At 59.1% G+C, this 16,275-nt stretch overlaps 1 protein-coding gene across 1 annotated transcript in view; it reads left to right on the forward strand.

Annotated features, from left to right (window-relative positions):
• Window positions 1-16,275, forward strand: part of UNC13A (unc-13 homolog A) — a 35,573-nt gene extending 19,298 nt beyond the window's left edge. Inside the window, exons 24-47 of the mRNA XM_062509885.1 lie at window positions 118-280; window positions 2,336-2,404; window positions 2,515-2,604; window positions 2,754-2,888; window positions 3,150-3,283; window positions 3,727-3,812; window positions 4,049-4,175; window positions 4,257-4,353; window positions 4,478-4,621; window positions 5,742-5,825; window positions 6,039-6,116; window positions 6,398-6,486; window positions 6,617-6,769; window positions 6,918-7,041; window positions 8,467-8,472; window positions 10,204-10,242; window positions 11,201-11,230; window positions 12,350-12,406; window positions 12,573-12,653; window positions 12,775-12,922; window positions 14,008-14,064; window positions 15,372-15,464; window positions 15,542-15,701; window positions 15,987-16,275. Of these exons, the coding sequence (XP_062365869.1) occupies window positions 118-280; window positions 2,336-2,404; window positions 2,515-2,604; window positions 2,754-2,888; window positions 3,150-3,283; window positions 3,727-3,812; window positions 4,049-4,175; window positions 4,257-4,353; window positions 4,478-4,621; window positions 5,742-5,825; window positions 6,039-6,116; window positions 6,398-6,486; window positions 6,617-6,769; window positions 6,918-7,041; window positions 8,467-8,472; window positions 10,204-10,242; window positions 11,201-11,230; window positions 12,350-12,406; window positions 12,573-12,653; window positions 12,775-12,922; window positions 14,008-14,064; window positions 15,372-15,464; window positions 15,542-15,701; window positions 15,987-16,275 (2,533 nt within the window). The remainder of the gene's footprint in view (window positions 1-117; window positions 281-2,335; window positions 2,405-2,514; window positions 2,605-2,753; window positions 2,889-3,149; window positions 3,284-3,726; window positions 3,813-4,048; window positions 4,176-4,256; window positions 4,354-4,477; window positions 4,622-5,741; window positions 5,826-6,038; window positions 6,117-6,397; window positions 6,487-6,616; window positions 6,770-6,917; window positions 7,042-8,466; window positions 8,473-10,203; window positions 10,243-11,200; window positions 11,231-12,349; window positions 12,407-12,572; window positions 12,654-12,774; window positions 12,923-14,007; window positions 14,065-15,371; window positions 15,465-15,541; window positions 15,702-15,986) is intronic.

A 16,275-nucleotide genomic window follows, 5' to 3' on the forward strand; every position in this document is an offset into this window, starting at 1 on the left:
AATGATCCTTATGGATCCCTTCTGATTTGGGATGCTCTGCGATTCAATGATTATGCACTCCAAACGCTTCATGCCCTCCCATGGCCCTAAACCCTCAGCTGCCACCTCTCTCTTTAGGCATTTTGCCTGCCTCTCCTCCAAGTACATGTGCCCCGGGGTACCGGCAGTGATGAGTACCCTGCTGGCCAACATCAATGCCTACTATGCCCACACCACCGCCTCCAGCAATGCCAACGCCTCCGACCGCTTTGCTGCCTCCAATTTCGGGGTAAGTCCCATGGTACGTAAACGCTCTTTTCTTTTTCTCTCCTTTCTTTGGGAGGGGGTGGGGGGCTCGGGGAGCAAAACGAGCTGTGCAAAACACCCTGCTCCAAACTGCAGCCAGGCAGTAGTGGGGTCAGCCCCTGCTTGCCCCAGAAATCATCCTGCTTCTGTTTTTCAGGAAGGAAAAAAGCCACCACCTTTCCAGGAGAAGGGCTAAATTTGCTCCCCTAGTTATTATGGGAGCCTGAGCAAACTGGGACGCTGGGTGGCAGCGTGCTAGGAGTGGGGACAATGGAAAAATCAGAAGCATATGGCCACGAGCCACCCCTGCACTTCGTGGGGTGTCTTGCGCAGCCTCGTGTGCTTTGGGGGACCCTGGCCTGCTGCAAACTCAGCTGGTTGTGCCAGCACCACTGGGTGCCACATGGGGCGAGTTTGTGGTAGAGCCACGTGCCCCTTGGGGACATGGGTGAGGAAGGGCTGAGCCCACATCTCTGCTCCCCCCATGCCATCCCAAAGGCAGGAAATGGTCGCTCTGGGTGTGCATGGGTCGAGCCAGGATCGGTGGCCAGCCCTGGGTGCAGCAAGGTGCTGGGTAGCCAGGGACACAGCCAGGGCCAAGCACAGCTCCAGGCAGCTTTGGCTTACCTCCACGTTCCTGTTGCAGGGGGTAGCTAGAGCCCACAGCGAGCTGTGCCTCCGGATCACGCAGCAGGAGGAAACTGTACAAAAACCCACCTTTTCTCTAACATGGAGGATTTTAAAAACTTGTCTCTTTCTCTTTTTTAGAGAGCCTAAGGTTGGGTGCTAAAGTGCCCGGCCGTGTCGCTTTAACCCCGAGTACCCGTCGTGTCCAGTGTTAGAGTGCTGCAGCCGTTCCTTGGGTGCTGGGGACGCACGGTCCGGCCCAGGGCCCGGCTGGGCCATCCCCGCCAGGCCGAAGGTTTGCGGCGGCCAGCACAGGCTGTGGGCATGGCCGAGCCATGGACTCGCTGCCCCCTCCCACCCCTGTGTTCTTACCCCAGGACTCAAATGCTGCTCTGGACTTCCCAGAGCCCTGCGGGTCAGCCCTGACCTGGTACAGCCAGTGCTGAGGGGGGAACCCAGGGCTTTCATAGAAGGCCCACATGGCTGTCCAAAGCCTCCCCACCAGCAGTAATGCAAAGGGAAATGCTTCCCGACAACATTTTGGGGCCAATATTGGGAAGAAAATCTTCCCTGTGGGGGAGTGAGGACTTTGGTTGCCCTGGGAGCAGCTGTGGCTGTCTCATCCCTGGAAGTGTTCAAGACCAGACTGGACAGGGCTTGGAGCAACCTGGGATAGTGGAAAATGTCCTTGCCCATGGAAGGGGGTGGAACAAGGTGGTTGTTAAGGTCCAAAAGGTCCTTTGAGGTTAAAGGTTAAGGTCCTTTGAGCCCAAACCTGTCCAGGATTCTCTGATTAGTTGTTTTGCCATGAGCTCTGACCTCTGATCCAATCTACAACCTAAAATGGGATTTGCATCCTTCTGGCTTGTGCTCCCTGGGTGGGAGCTGGGCTGAGCTGAATTACAGCCCCAGTGGAGACCCCACACAGGGTGTTCCATGCCCATGTCCCTTGATGGAGCCCAGTGGGGCAAATGGGGAGTCCATGTAAATGTCCAGTTCCTGAAGGTGGGCAACCACTGCACATCCTTTCTCTGCTATTTTCCCTGAGCTGTTGGAAAGCCCTAACTGAGGGGCTACTGATCCCAGTTGTTGTCCTGAGCCCAGGCTCAGAGGTGTTCCAGTGGGCAGGACAGACAGCACAGCCTGTCAGCCTCCCAGCAATGACAGGGGACACCACACCTGGCACAGTCACATGGGCCCCAGGAGCTGCTGAGGGCTTTGAGTGAGCCCCAGCCACCAGCAAGGAAATGCTTTCTCTGTAGGCAGGTCCTGCCCATTCAGTGCTTAGAGGACAGAAGGAAGGAAAGGAAGGAAGGAGAGGGATGAGTGAGGGCTGGGCTGAGAGGAGAGGAGACAAGGGCAGTGGTGGTTGGTCCCTGCTGCCTTGCCCCTGTTCACCTGCCCTCGGGGCATTTCTCTGCAGAAGGATCGCTTTGTCAAACTCCTGGACCAGCTGCACAACTCCTTGCGCATCGACCTCTCCATGTACCGGGTAAGGTGCTTGCCCTGCCTCAGTGTCCCCACCTGAAGCAATGGGTGGCTGTTCCTCACCCTCACTTGCCCCTGTGACTTTTGAGGGCAGCTCTCTTCTTTCCTTTCTAGAACAATTTCCCTGCCAGCAGCCCTGAACGGCTGCAGGACTTGAAGTCCACTGTGGATTTGCTGACCAGCATCACCTTCTTTCGGATGAAGGTACTGCTGGGGCCCAACTCACCCTGTCCCTCAGGGGACCTGACTCTCTTTGGCCCTGGTTCTCTGGGGGTTGGGGTTGCACTGGCCAGTGGTGCTCCTGGGTGGGTGTCTGGGGGTGCTCCAAACACCATGCCCTCCCTGCACACCAGGTCCAGGAGCTGCAGAGCCCCCCACGAGCCAGCCAGGTGGTGAAGGACTGTGTGAAGGCCTGTCTCAACTCCACCTACGAGTACATCTTCAATAACTGCCACGAGCTCTACAGCCGCGAGTACCAGACAGATCCGGTGCGTGGGGCAGGAGGGATGTTGGGCACTGACCTCCCCATCCCATGCCTTTTCCTCATTCTCCTGCTCCGTCTCCAGAGTGCTCAGTCCATGCAGAATGATCCCCAGGCCCTGGGGTTTGAGCTGTGGGGTTGAGATCAGGACAAGCACAAGGGGGCTGCATGGGGCCTCCAGGCCCTCCTGCCCCCTTCTTAGTCCCAACACAAAGTTGAACCCTTCACTGAGGTGACCAAAGTCTCCACTGTGTCCCTGCCCCTCCAGACTAAGAAAGGCGAGGTGCCCCCTGAGGAGCAGGGCCCCAGCATCAAAAACCTGGATTTCTGGTCCAAGCTCATCACCCTGATTGTATCCATTATTGAGGAGGACAAGAACTCCTACACACCCTGCCTGAATCAGTGAGTAGGTGCTGGGGAAGGGGACACTGCTGTGCCCACAGAGGGTGCCCGTGTGGAGGCAGTGTGATCTTGAGGCCTTTGGAAGTGGTTGTAACATCCATTCTACAGGTGGGAAAGCTGAGGCTGCTGGGAGGTGTGTAAGGGATGTCTGTGCACATGGAGGGCTGATTCACCTTGTGTTCATAGCCTCAAGATGTGTGAGGGGAGGTTCAGGTTGAACATCAGGAAGAAGTCATGGAAAGGGTGGTCAGGCATTGGCAGGGGCTGCCCAGGGAGGTTTGGAGTCCCTGCCCCTAGAGATGCCCAAGGAAGGCCTGGATGTGGCACTCGGTGCTCTAGTCTGGGTGACAAGTGGGGGGATCATTCACAGGTTGGACTCCGTGACCTTGGAGATCTTTTCCACCTTAAATGATTCTGTGATTCACACTCTTCCCTCGCCCCAGGTTCCCCCAGGAACTGAATGTGGGGAAGATCAGCGCTGAGGTCATGTGGAACCTCTTTGCTCAGGACATGAAGTATGCGATGGAGGGTGAGTCCCGCCTGCCACCCTGAGCCAGAGAGGGGCGAACCAGGCAGGAGCTGTCCTCAGCTCACACCTCACATGTTCACTGGGCAGACCCATTTAATCTCCTCATCAACACCATGCATAGCTTAACCACCCCCAGAAGCACTTCCACCTTCACCCTGTTACCCTGGAGCTGCCCCTGGGGAGCCACGCCCCAGATTTGGGACTCAGAGTGACCCCCACACCCTCTCCCCGTGCAGAGCACGAGAAGCACCGCCTGTGCAAGAGCGCAGACTACATGAACCTGCACTTCAAGGTGAAGTGGCTGTACAACGAATACGTCACGGAGCTGCCCTCCTTCAAGAGCCGTGTGCCCGAGTACCCCGCGTGAGTGCAGCCCTGGGGACGGGCAGGGGGACTGGCACCACCAGGGCTGCTGGCCTCACCATGCATGGGTCTCTCTTCCAGATGGTTCGAGCCCTTCGTCATCCAGTGGCTGGATGAGAATGAAGAGGTGTCACGGGATTTCCTGCACGGAGCACTGGAGCGGGACAAGAAGGATGGGGTATGAACAGGACCAGGGATGCAGTCTCGGAGGAGAGGGGCTTGTCTAGGATACCTTGATGCCCAGGATATCCTGACTGGGGCCAAAATCTCCCTCATACATCCTGACACCTCGTCTCCTACAGTTCCAGCAGACCTCGGAACATGCGCTCTTCTCCTGCTCTGTGGTGGACGTTTTCTCCCAGCTCAACCAGAGCTTTGAGATCATCAAGAAGCTGGAGTGCCCTGATCCCCAGATTGTGGGGCACTACATGAGACGGTTTGCCAAGGTGGGCACCAGGGCAAGGGTCATCACCACCCCTGGGACCCCAGTCCCAGCCCTGGCTGGGGCTCCTGGGCTCTCTGTGCCCCCTCCATCCAGCTGTGGTCAGCCAGTATGCCACCAACACACCCTAGGACACTTCCAGCTCTGCTAGCACAGGAGATCAATTAATTAATTATGAGTTAATTGATGAGTTATTTGCTTAATTAATATAGAGTAATTAAAACTGGCTTGCTGCAATATAGAAGGGAGTTGCATGCAGGCTTGGTGGCTGTTGCCTTCACAGCTGTGCTGGAACTGTCCATGGAGACCAGTTGTGCTGGATCTGGCTTGCAGTGGCTGTGCCCATGTGGCTCTTGGTGCATGAACATGAGCCAGGTGGGCCCAGGTGGGCAAGGAGGCAAATGGCACCTGACTTGTACAAGCAGTGATGAGGCCAGTAGGAGGACCAGGGCAGTGACCACTCCCTGGCACTGCTGAAGCCCCACCTCAAATCCTGGGGTCAGTTTTGGGCCCCTCACAACATGAAAAACTGAGGGGCTGGAGCGTGTCCAGAGAAGAGAACAGAGCTGGGGAGGGGCTAGAGCCCCAGGAGCAGCTGAGACAGCTGGGAAGGCTCAGCCTGGAGAAAAGGAGGCTCTGCACAACTCCCTGACAGGAGGGGACAGCCGGGGCGGGGGGGAGAAGTCGGGCTCTGCTCCCAGGGAACAGGGACAGGAGGAGAGGACATGCACTCAAGCTCTGCTAGAGGAGGTTTGGGTTGGATGTAGGTAAAATTTCTTCACTGAAAGTTTTCTCCAGCCCTGGCACAGGCTGCCCAGGACAATGGTGGAGTCACCATCCCTGGAAGTGTTTAAAAACCATGTGGATGTGGCAGTTGAGGATATGGTTTAGTGGTGAACATGGTGGTGATGCTGAGTTGGTGGTCGGAGTTGAATTTGTAGGATTTTTCCAACCTTAATGATTCCATGGTGCTATGATCCATGAGGCTAGAGGGTCTGGAGCTCCCCATATGTATCCAGATATGAGGTTGTTTCAGTGCTGTGGGACTCACAGTTTCCTTCTCTCCCTCCTTCCCTTTGTTGCTGCTGTCTGGATGTCTTTGTTGGTGCCCTGTTTGGCTGCAGACCATCAGCAATGTGCTGCTCCAATACGCTGAGATCATATCCAAGGATTTTGCCTCTTACTGCTCCAAGGAGAAGGAGAAAGTGGTGATGTATCTCCCTTTTTCTGTCCCCACATGGTGACCCCAGCTGTCACCTGAAGCCCAGGGTGGGTCAGTCCCTTCCTTGTGGCGGTTCCTGTCATGCTGCCAGGGTGGCTTCATGTGCCCCTGCGCAAGGTGGGAGGGTCCTGGGGCTGTGGGCAGCTATCCCAGCCATATTTATTTGTGCTGACCCCCCCCCTCCATCCCACCCCTCCAGCCCTGCATCTTGATGAACAACATCCAGCAGCTCCGTGTCCAGCTTGAGAAGATGTTTGAAGCCATGGGTGGGAAGGACGTGAGTATGGGGGGGGAGGTTCCAGGACAGAGCCCTGTGGGGGGTTGGATCATTCCCTTCCCCTCAGAGGTAGCCCCTTGCCCAGTTCCCCAGTGCTGGGTGCAGACCCATTCCTCGCTCCTGTGTGGGATCACACTGTACCACCCCATGGTACCCTGGTCTCCCACCATATTGGACTGGGAAGGGCTTCACCCTGCTCAGGGATGCATTTGGGATGCAGAAACCTCCCTGAGTGCTGGTTCAGGGACCCTGTCAACTTCAAAAACCTGTCCTTCCTGCAGCTGGACACAGAAGCCAGTGATATCCTCAAGGAACTGCAGGTGAAACTTAACAATGTCCTGGATGATCTGAGCCGAGTCTTTGCCACCAGGTACACCTGGATGATGGGGCAGGGGCAGTGGGGAAAGCAGAGGTCTGGGGGTCTAGAAGCTGTGTCTGGGGCCAGGCTGGGGTCTCTGGGGAGTGGATATGCTGAGTTGCCTGTATGTTGTGGTCCCCAGTTTCCAGCCACACATTGAGGAGTGTGTGAAGCAGATGGGTGACATCCTGAGCCAGGTGAAGGGCACTGGCAATGTCCCCGCCAGCACCTGCAGCAGTGTCGCGCAGGACGCTGACAATGTCCTGCAGCCCATCATGGACCTGCTGGACAGCAAGTGAGTGTGGGGGGCAACTAAAATCCCCACCCTGTCCCTCCTGGCCTCATCAGGCAGTGTGAGGGACCTGCAGAGTCAGGGTGACATGGGAAGGGTGACATGGGAAGGGTGACATGTGGGATCCTCCAACGCTGTCTCCTCTGCGCAGCCTTACGCTCTTTGCCAAGATCTGTGAGAAGACTGTGCTGAAGCGGGTGCTGAAGGAGCTCTGGAAGCTGGTGATGAACACCATGGAGAAGACCATCGTCCTGCCCCCACTCACAGACCAGACGGTGAGTGATGGGGAGAGGGACCAGGGATCCTGAGACACAGGTGACTGACTGGGGCCAGAGTGGGACATTGCTGGCCAGGTGCCCTCACTGGCATGTGAGAGGGTGGGGACTTCACTGACGTCTCCAAACTCATGTCCAGTTCCTGGCCAGGGAAAGGATGGAAGAGAGATAGGTCATCCTTGCTCCAGGACCTTCTTGGTTGGCTTTGCCAAAGGATCTTTCTGCCACCTCCATTGTGGCATGAAGAGGGGACACTGGCCCTTTCCTGTCCATGCCTCCCTCAGAGCTGGGACAGCATCCCATGCCACACTCATCCACACTGGCTGCGGCATGCTTTGTGTGACAGGAGGTGAATCCAGAGGCTCCTGGAGTGTGGGGAGATGCTGCCTGTTGGCCTTGCTGAGGGGCTGGGGGTTTCATGAGGATGGGGGAACATATTGCCCAGCAGGACTGAGCTGTTCCTTGCTCCTGGGGGGTTTAGGAAAGCAAAGCAAACCCAGGGAATGGTCCTTCTCTGAGGCTCCATATTGCATGGCTGTTTGTCTGACCCCCTGCACCTGAAGGTTCCTGAGGTGGCTCCCTCAAAGTCAGGCAGGAAAGGGTGACACTGAGTGCTCTGGACCAGCCACACACCTGTTCTGTCACTCTTTGGTGGCTTTTGTCATCTTTACAAAGCTGTCAGGCTCTCCTTGGAGTTCCTGGAGCTGTCAGCCTTTATGTCACCTTTCTGGGGCTGTGGAGCTCTTGTGCTGTGTCTGTGAGGGACAGCACAGTGGTGACATGTCAGCCCTCAGTAGTGCCACCTCACTGTCACCGTGTCACAGCCCTGAGCCTGGCTCAGGTCAGCCCTTCATCACTCCTGACCAGACTCACACACTCTTGGCTAAAGGTGGCCAAATCTCATAGGAATGCTGAGTCCCAGTCCCCATCCTAGTCCCTTTCCAGCCATGCTCAAGAGACAGTAGGGCCTGTGCTAGGGCAGAGGAGGGGACATGGACATGTGGCTCTGCTGGGTTTTTTTCCTGAGGGCAGGCAGTCCCTGGAGAAAGCTGTGTTGGGGACAGGGGACATCCTGCCCAGGTGTTCCTGGGTGCCAGCCCATAGGGTGGCTGGACAGGTTTGGAGTTTGAGGGTCCATGTCAGAGCCGAGTGTCAAGTGGGGTCCCTGGAACTGAGCTCCCCTGGGGCGTCCCCCAACAGTCAGGAGGGACTGGGCAGGTGAGGATGGGGCCCTTCGGGAGCTGTGGAGGCTTGCAGGGCAGTGGCAGGGCAGTGACACTGAGTGCTGTGGATGGGGGACACCCATGGCCCTGGGAACGGGGGGCGGGCAGCCCGGGCTGGCACTGGGGAGGATGGAGGAGGCGGGGGCCGACACTCACGTCACGGTTGTTCTCTCCGCTTGCTCCTCTCGCCTCTCAATGGCAGATGATTGTAAGTACGGCAGCTCCCTGTCTGTCTGTCTGTCTGTCCGCTCTGTGTCGGTCCTGGCCTCGCCGGTTCTTGTCTTGTGTGGCTGCCCGTGCCCTGCCCACACCCTCCTTCGGCTCCTGACCTGGTCCAGCTCCTGGTCCCCACCCCTGCCTGGCACTGGCTCCTGGCTGGCACATGCCAGCGGCCCCTCCGGGATGTGGTGGGTGGAGATGTCTTGGACAGATTGGCCGTGCCGGGATGTGGGGAGGCACAAGGGGAAGCGATGGGGTGGGAGGTGACAGTGATGGCAGTGCCATGTCACCAGGGACTGCCAAACCAGGGCTCCGTGCTGAGGGCAGAAACACCGCGGGAGGCACGAAAAGGGAACGGTGCGTGCCTGGAGTCAGGACTGCTCTTCCTTTCCCTCGTGCCTCAGTTTCCCCTCGAGGCCCTGGCCGGGCTCTGGCTGTGGTGGTGGTGGGGGCGGAGGCTTTCCCTGTCAGGAGGAGGAGTCGCTCGGGGTGGGACACGGCGGTCCCTGGCCCAGGTGCTCGGTGTTGGGGCGGGCTGCTGGCACAAGTTGTGAGGCTCCTTCCCTGGTCAGGGTTACAGCCCTGGGAACCTGGACTCCTGGTTCTCTTCTCGGCATCGCTGCTGGGTCCTTGCATGGCTTTGACTGAGAAGTTTCCTTCTGTTCTGTTCTGACCAGTCTGTGGCTGTGGGTTTATGCCCCTGGAGGCAAGGGAAGGGCAATTCACCCCCAGTCTTGTCCCCACCCCTGCTGTGACTCAGGCACTTGTGCAGGAAGAGCAGTGGGAGCCAGCTGCTGGGTGCTGGTGCCAATCCCTGCAGGAACAAACACCCGTCTGCTGTCCCCCAGTGCCTTTTGTGTCCAACAGCAGAGTTTGGGGAGGCCTTGGGGAGGCCTGGGACTGAGTGTCCCTTCAGACCTTATGGGGACCTTGTGGGGACCCTGTGTCCCAGCTTTGCTGAGGCTCTGAGGGGACAGAGCAGTGTCAGCTCTGTGTGGCACAAGCTCCTCTTGTTCACTCATCACCCTGTGCCAGGGCCAAAACCCCTCCTGGCAGCCCTGCTTGGCCCTACCTGTGCTGCTTGTTCCTTCTGAGGCTTCCCAGCCAGCTGACTCTGTGCTCCCCTCTCCCAATTCCAACAGTCCACCCTGAGGGCCAAGTTTGTTCCCCTCCATGGCACTGCTGCCTCATTTCATACAGTTTCTCTTTCCTGGATCAGTGTGGGGTTGCCGCTGGGTCACTGTGGGTGCCACTGGGCCCAGCCCTGCACAAACCAGAGCTCTGCGTGCCAAAGCCAAATCCCAGCTACTACCCCGTTGCTCCCTCCCCAGTGCTGGGAGTACCTGCCACAGCTGAAGCAGGATGTGTGGGGGCACCAAAGCCTGCCCACACACAGCTGGATCCTGTATTCCAGCGAGGATCATCCCTCATGGATTCAGCATCTGTGTGTCCCAGCAAGGATCATCCTCATAGATTCAGCATCCCTGCATCTCAGCAGTTTCCCAGTGTGAGGACAAGTTCTCCAGCAGTGCAGCATCCTGCTTTCCAGTGGGGATCCAGCACCCTGATGGCACCAGGCCCTCACTGGGTATCCTGGTGGGGACCAGTCCCCGACTGGCTGTCGTTCAGGAGCTCATGATGTCTCTGCCACCTGTGCCCCTGTGTCCTGTCCCATGCTGTCCCCTCACCCCACACTCAACCTCTGACATTGCTTCTACAGGGCACGCTCTTGAGAAAACATGGCAAGGGGACAGAGAAGGTAAATAGCTGTGGGCTCCGTGTGTGTCACCACCCTGGGGCCACACTCGTGGTCTCACACCCACTTGCTGTGGAGGTCCAGGCTTGTTCGTGCTTCCTCTGTCGTGCTGTCTGGATGTGCTGTGGCCTGCGTGGTGTCGTGGTGAGGTGTGCTGTGCTGTGTGCTGGGGACAGCCCCGGTTCTGTGTGTCCCTGGGGTACAAAGAGGGGGCTCTGTGGTGTTTAGTCCCTGTGGGGTGGATGTGGGGTGTCACCCATCCCCGTGGAGGACACTGCCCCATAGCCCTCAGCACCAGCTGCCTGGTTTGGACAGCGAGGGCTTGAGACCCCGTGCATGGGAGACCACACAACCCCATCCCACTGTGGGGGACACAGGAAGAGGGGACCCCCCATGCTGGGCCATGCTGGACCCTGGGGCTGCTGAGATCCCCTGGATCTCTGAGCCCACTTCCCCTTCTTTGCTGAGCCCCAGCTCTGCTCCAAGGGCTTTGTCCAGCATATGGGCTCTTGCCCTGTCTGGGGGCTCCTCACCACAGGGTGGGGGTCCAGCAGTGATCCCAGCCTGCTCCCCAAATCCTGGTTCTTGGGAAGAGCTATGCCAGCATCCATCTGGGCAATGCCTGCAGCTCCCCCTCCTCTCCTGGGGGACACTGGCTCCTTCCCAGTGTGCTGGGTGAGCTGATTCCCTCTGATTTCCTAGCCCCAAAAGGGGTGGGGAGCAAGCCTGCCCACCCTCAGAAGAGACCTGGCGCACTCATCAGAGCTTCACCAGCCGAGTATGGGGCTGAGCCTTTGCAGCTGTGAACTGGTGCCAAACCAGCAGCACCAGTGGAGAACTGGGCAGAGCCAGACAAGAATACAGGGCCAGAGCCCTCATGGCCAGGAGATGTGGGGGGCCTGAAGCTGCGACTGAATGCTGCTGGGGCCACCAGTAACTGTCCCTTGCTGTTCTCTTCCAGAGCAGGGTGAAGCTGCCCAGTCACACTGAAGTAAGGATATGGCTCTTCTGCTCCCCACTTGGCACTGCTCTCTCCCCTTCCCTCCTCCCTGTCCCTTGTCCCTTTTCCCTTGTGTTCTGGATTGGGGGCTCCCAGCTCAGTACAGTGTCCTGTTGTGCTCTGTTTTGGGGACACCAGTGTCCCCAGCTCTCAGCCTGTCCACTGGCTGGGGGAGATGGGAACAGTGAGGGTGGAATTAATGGGACAGGACTAGGTGGGCAGAAGGGTAGGCACGAAGAGTTAATGGGGGCATACAAAATGAGGGTATGGAGGGGACAGACCCCTGCAGAAGGTACTGGTTAATGGGAGAGATGCTGAAGTTTCTCTATTGGGAGGGACTGGAACTACTGGTGCTGGGAGAGGGGAGGTGGTGGAGGTATCTGGGCCCCAGTTTATCCAATTGCATTTGCATCCTGGAGAAGCTGAGGAGGGGCGCTTGTGCTTGGCCCAGTCAGAGGTGCCAGCCCAGGCCAGTGAGCAGGATCTGCCCATCCAGGGGGCTGCTGTGCCCATGGGCCCCACGGAATGGCTCCATGGCCCCTGCCATGGTGGGGGCAGAAGTCAGGCAGAGGCAGCCTGGGTCTCCCAGCTGGGGGACTCCCTGGGGTGCCAAGGAGCTGGGAGCCTCCCTGGAGCTGGGCAGGGCTCTGTGTGTCCAGGGGCTCTTTGGTGGCTGTGGGGTACAAGCCACATCCTCTGGGTGCCTGCTGTTCCTCGCACTTGCTCTCTGCTCCCAACTTGTCTGGTGTCCCAGTGGTCAGTGCTGTGCTGTGCCAGGCCCTGCTGGATTCAGGAGCAGGTCCTTGGAGCACAGAAAGCAGGATAGGAGTCTTGAGCCAAGCTGCTTGTACTGAGCAGAGCATGAGGCGCCTGATGCTAGGGTGATGTCCTGCCCTGGGGTCCCCAAGCCTGCAGCCTGACAGCAGTGCTGAGAATTCAGGCTGAACCGGGGGGCTGCTGGCCTGGTACCTGTGTCACCTTCCTGGCTGCTGTCCCCTGGAGGAGCCCCTGGAACTGCAGCAAGCTTCTGGCACGATGTGCCTAACCTGGCCATGCCACCCCCAGCCCAGCTGCTCACCCGGGCTGTCCTTGTCTCTTTGCTTTCTGCAGGGCACACAGATGATTTTCAATGCAGCCAAGGAGCTGGGGCAGCTTTCCAAACTGAAGGTGAGGGCTGGGGGTCCTGGGGTGCTGGGTTGCTCTCTGTTCTGGGGTGGGTGCCAGTGCCACTGCTGCCAGGACCCCACCACTGCCCCCTTGCTGGCTTGGCTGGGCTGAGCTGGGGACAGTGGGGTCCTGGTCCTCTGCTGAGAGCAGGATATGTATCCCCCAGGACCACATGGTGCGTGAGGAAGCTAAAAGCCTGACCCCGAAGCAGTGTGCTGTGGTGGAGCTGGCGCTGGACACCATCAAGGTGAGGGCACTCTGGGGCATTTGGGGTGCCCCCGGGGCTCTGACCCTGAGGCCCAGGCATGGGAAACACCTGGGGGACCCTCGCAGAACTGCTGAGCATCCTGAGGCCTTTCCCCCTCCAGCAATACTTCCATGCTGGCGGCGTGGGGCTGAAGAAAACATTCCTGGAGAAGAGTCCTGACCTGCAGTCACTGCGCTATGCCCTGTCCCTCTACACCCAGGCCACAGATCTCCTCATCAAAACCTTCGTGCAGACCCAGTCGTCGCAGGGTAGGACATGCTGCCCTGGCCCCCACAGGGCCCTCGTCCTCCCCAGGAGATCAGCTACTCCATGGCCAGGAGCCACTTTAGCTCTGTCCCAGTGGGGCTGGGGGGTCCCAGCCAGGCTCATGGTTGAGGAGAGATGAGTGGGGAAGGAAGGGCTTTTTCCTCCCATGCCTTGCAGGTGAAGAGTGGCAGTGGGTGCCCAGCAGCAGCAGTATCATGGCACTCCCCAGTCCCCACCACAAGAACAGTGGGTCCCCAGTGCCAGGGCGTTGCTGGACTGGCATGGAAATAGGGCCTGTGGGTGGGGGGGAAGGTCACCCTCTGGCCAGATGTTACAGTGTTTGTCCCCTCTGGATGGCCCCAGGCACCCAGCACAAACCAATCACAGGGTCCACAGGATCTGGATGCTGTGCCAGGGCCTGTCCTAGGCATGCTGGGTGCCCAAGCCCCTGATCTGGGCTCCAGGGTGCTGGGGTGCAGTGCAGGATGCCGGGCACCTTCCAGGGCAGGATCAACCCTTAGCTCTAAATGCTGCCCTTTATTCTGTCCCTTGGCTGCTGGAGGAGGGCCCTGAGATGCTCAGTGATGGTCATGGGCCACCGCAGGGTACCCGAGCCAGGCTTGTCTGCGTCCTCAGGGAGTGGGACGTGCGTTTGCTGTCCGTGAGTCTCCTTCAAGGGACGTCTGTCCTGTCTGTGCCTTCTGTGCCAGCCATGTCGGGGGCGTGGGGTTGGGTCTGGTGGGTGCCAGCACCCCTGGGTGTACCCTGTCCCCAGGAGCCCACACTCGGAGCTGGGGGTGCCTGGCACTCCTGTGTTGCTGAAGTGTTGTCCGGGTGCTTGGCCGTCAGTCTGTCTTGCGAGATCTGATCTCTCTTTCTCTTTGTTTCCCCCCCCCTCACTGTTCCTGTTCCCCACACGTCATCTCCTCCCTCCTCTCTTCCTCATCTCCTTCCTCCTCTCTTCTTCATCTCTTCCCTTCTCCCTTCTTTTGCATTTCCTCCCTCCTCTCTTCGTTGTCATCTCCTTCCTCCTCTCTTTGTGTACTCTGTGCTGTGTCTCTGTCTCTTTCTCTCTCCTTCCCACTAGTTCATGGTGGGAAAGGGATTAGGTTTACCCTTAGTGAAGAGGTGTATCCTGAGAAGGGTACGTGTACTACTCGCCTGCCCCTGCACCTGCCTGCCGCCGGCCTGAGCTAGTAACAGTCCCAGCACTGCAGGCTGGGTTGGCCTGGGGAGCCCCCCAGCATCGCCGGCCTTGGGGACCCCCAGAATGGGCAAACTGCCCCTCCCAGGGCTGCTTTGGGGGGAATTTGGAGGAACTGTGCTCAGCCATATTGACCACCCCCAGAGTGGGCCGGGGGCTGTCCCCATGGGAATAGGGTTGTCTGCCCACACTCTCTGGGCAACCCACATTGTCTCCAGCACTATTGCCTGGGGGTGGGCACCCACCATGACCTCTCCCTGGGTCATGTGGCCCTAGGGGTGGCCATGCCACATCCTGTCCCCTTCCTGCCCACTCTGCTGCCCTAAGGACCATTACTAGCCCTGCTCTGGCGCGCTCCGTCTGCCTGTCCTGGGTTGCAGGGAATGACCCCCCTACAGGCCCTGCTTGGCCTCCATCACACCCTGCTGGGGGCCAGGGCTGCACCCCGCTTGGCCTTCCATGACCAGACCCCCCTCCCCACCCGCCATCACCTCCATCCCGGCTCAGCATGTGGGGGCAGAGGCCAGGGGGATGGAGGGGAATGTGCCATTGCCAGCCTTGACCCAGCCTGGTACCTTCAGTGACATGTGGGGGCATGTCCTCCTTCCACTGCTATTCCTGCCCTGAGAGCTTTCCACTGAGCCCTATTGGATTTCTGTGACCCCATCAGACTCACAGAGTCTGTTCCTCTGCCTTGCACCCCCGTCCTTCACCCATGGGTGCATGCGCTACTCTGGGGTGGCATGGGGTGGGCTGAGCTCTTGGCTGGAGGTCGCTGAAGGTCCCCAGGCTCGGGGACCCCTGGGCTTGATGTGGTCCCGGGTTGGAGGGGTATGGGGGAGGGGCAGGTCAGCCTCGAGACACTGGTAGGGCTGTGGCTGCCCTGGCTGGGTTCCTCCTGCCCAGTGCTGTGCCCATGACACTGTCACCCCTCCATGGCCAGAGCACAGGGAGCTGGGCCGCTGTCCTCTGCCCCATCTCAGACAGGCCCCTCAGCCCTGCCTGGGCAAGAGGAGGCTCACAGGGGTGGGATGACAGAGCCAGCCTGCTGCTGGGGGTGTCCTGCCATGTCCATCACAGCTGCTGCAGCCACACTGCTGTGCCCACAACCCTTTGGGACACACCCTAATGCCCACCCCTTTCCACCCCGCGGTGGATGACCTGCCTCTTCAGTGGGGTTAGTGTTGGGCAGGGCACGTCAGCAACACTGGGAAAACAGACGCTTCCATCTCCTCCCTCTGTCACAGGCTCTGGCGTGGATGACCCCGTTGGGGAGGTGTCCATCCACGTGGAGCTCTTGACCCACCCCAGCAGTGGCGAGCACAAGGTCACCGTCAAAGGTGGGTTCTGCTGGCCAGGGTGCTGAGGTCCAGCAGGTGACACTGCTCCCTGAGCCTCACCTGTCCCCTCCTTGCAGTGGTGGCTGCCAATGACCTCAAGTGGCAGACCTCAGGCATCTTCCGGCCCTTCATCGAGGTCAACATCATCGGGCCCCACCTCAGTGACAAGAAGAGGAAATTTGCTACCAAATCCAAGAACAACAGCTGGGCCCCCAAGTACAATGAGAGCTTCCAGTTGTGAGTGGCACCACGGGTTGGGGGTGTGGGGACGGGCTGGGGGACATGTCCCCAGCACATGGGGACCTCCTGGGGTCTGCCAGGGAGTTTGCTCATCCCCAGTGGGGTGTTTTAGGTATTTTCTCATTGGTAAAAGCAGGGAGGGGGGGAACAGGAGTAAAAAGGTAAAGGCTTTTCTAGGGGTGGGGGTGGGGACAGCAGCCATGTAGGGGCTGTTAGACGGCCGGGCTAGGGGTGAAGTGTGACCCCCTCTGCCAACACTGCCTGTCCCTTGCCCCCCCTCAGCACGCTGGGGACAGAGACGGGCCCTGAGTGCTACGAGCTGCAGGTGTGTGTGAAGGATTACTGCTTCGCCCGGGAGGACCGCACCGTGGGCATTGCCGTGCTGCAGCTGCGGGACATCCTGCAGCGCTCCGGCTGCGCCTGCTGGCTGCCCCTGGGCCGCCGCATCCACATGGACGACACCGGGCTCACCGTGCTGCGCATCCTCTCCCAGCGCAACAATGACGAAGTGGCCAAGGAGTTTGTCAAGCTCAAGTCGGACACGCGCTCGGCGGAGGAGGGCAGCAGTTAA

The sequence above is a fragment of the Cinclus cinclus genome, chromosome 28 (assembly GCF_963662255.1).
Source record: "Cinclus cinclus chromosome 28, bCinCin1.1, whole genome shotgun sequence".
Lineage (NCBI taxonomy): Eukaryota > Metazoa > Chordata > Aves > Passeriformes > Cinclidae > Cinclus > Cinclus cinclus.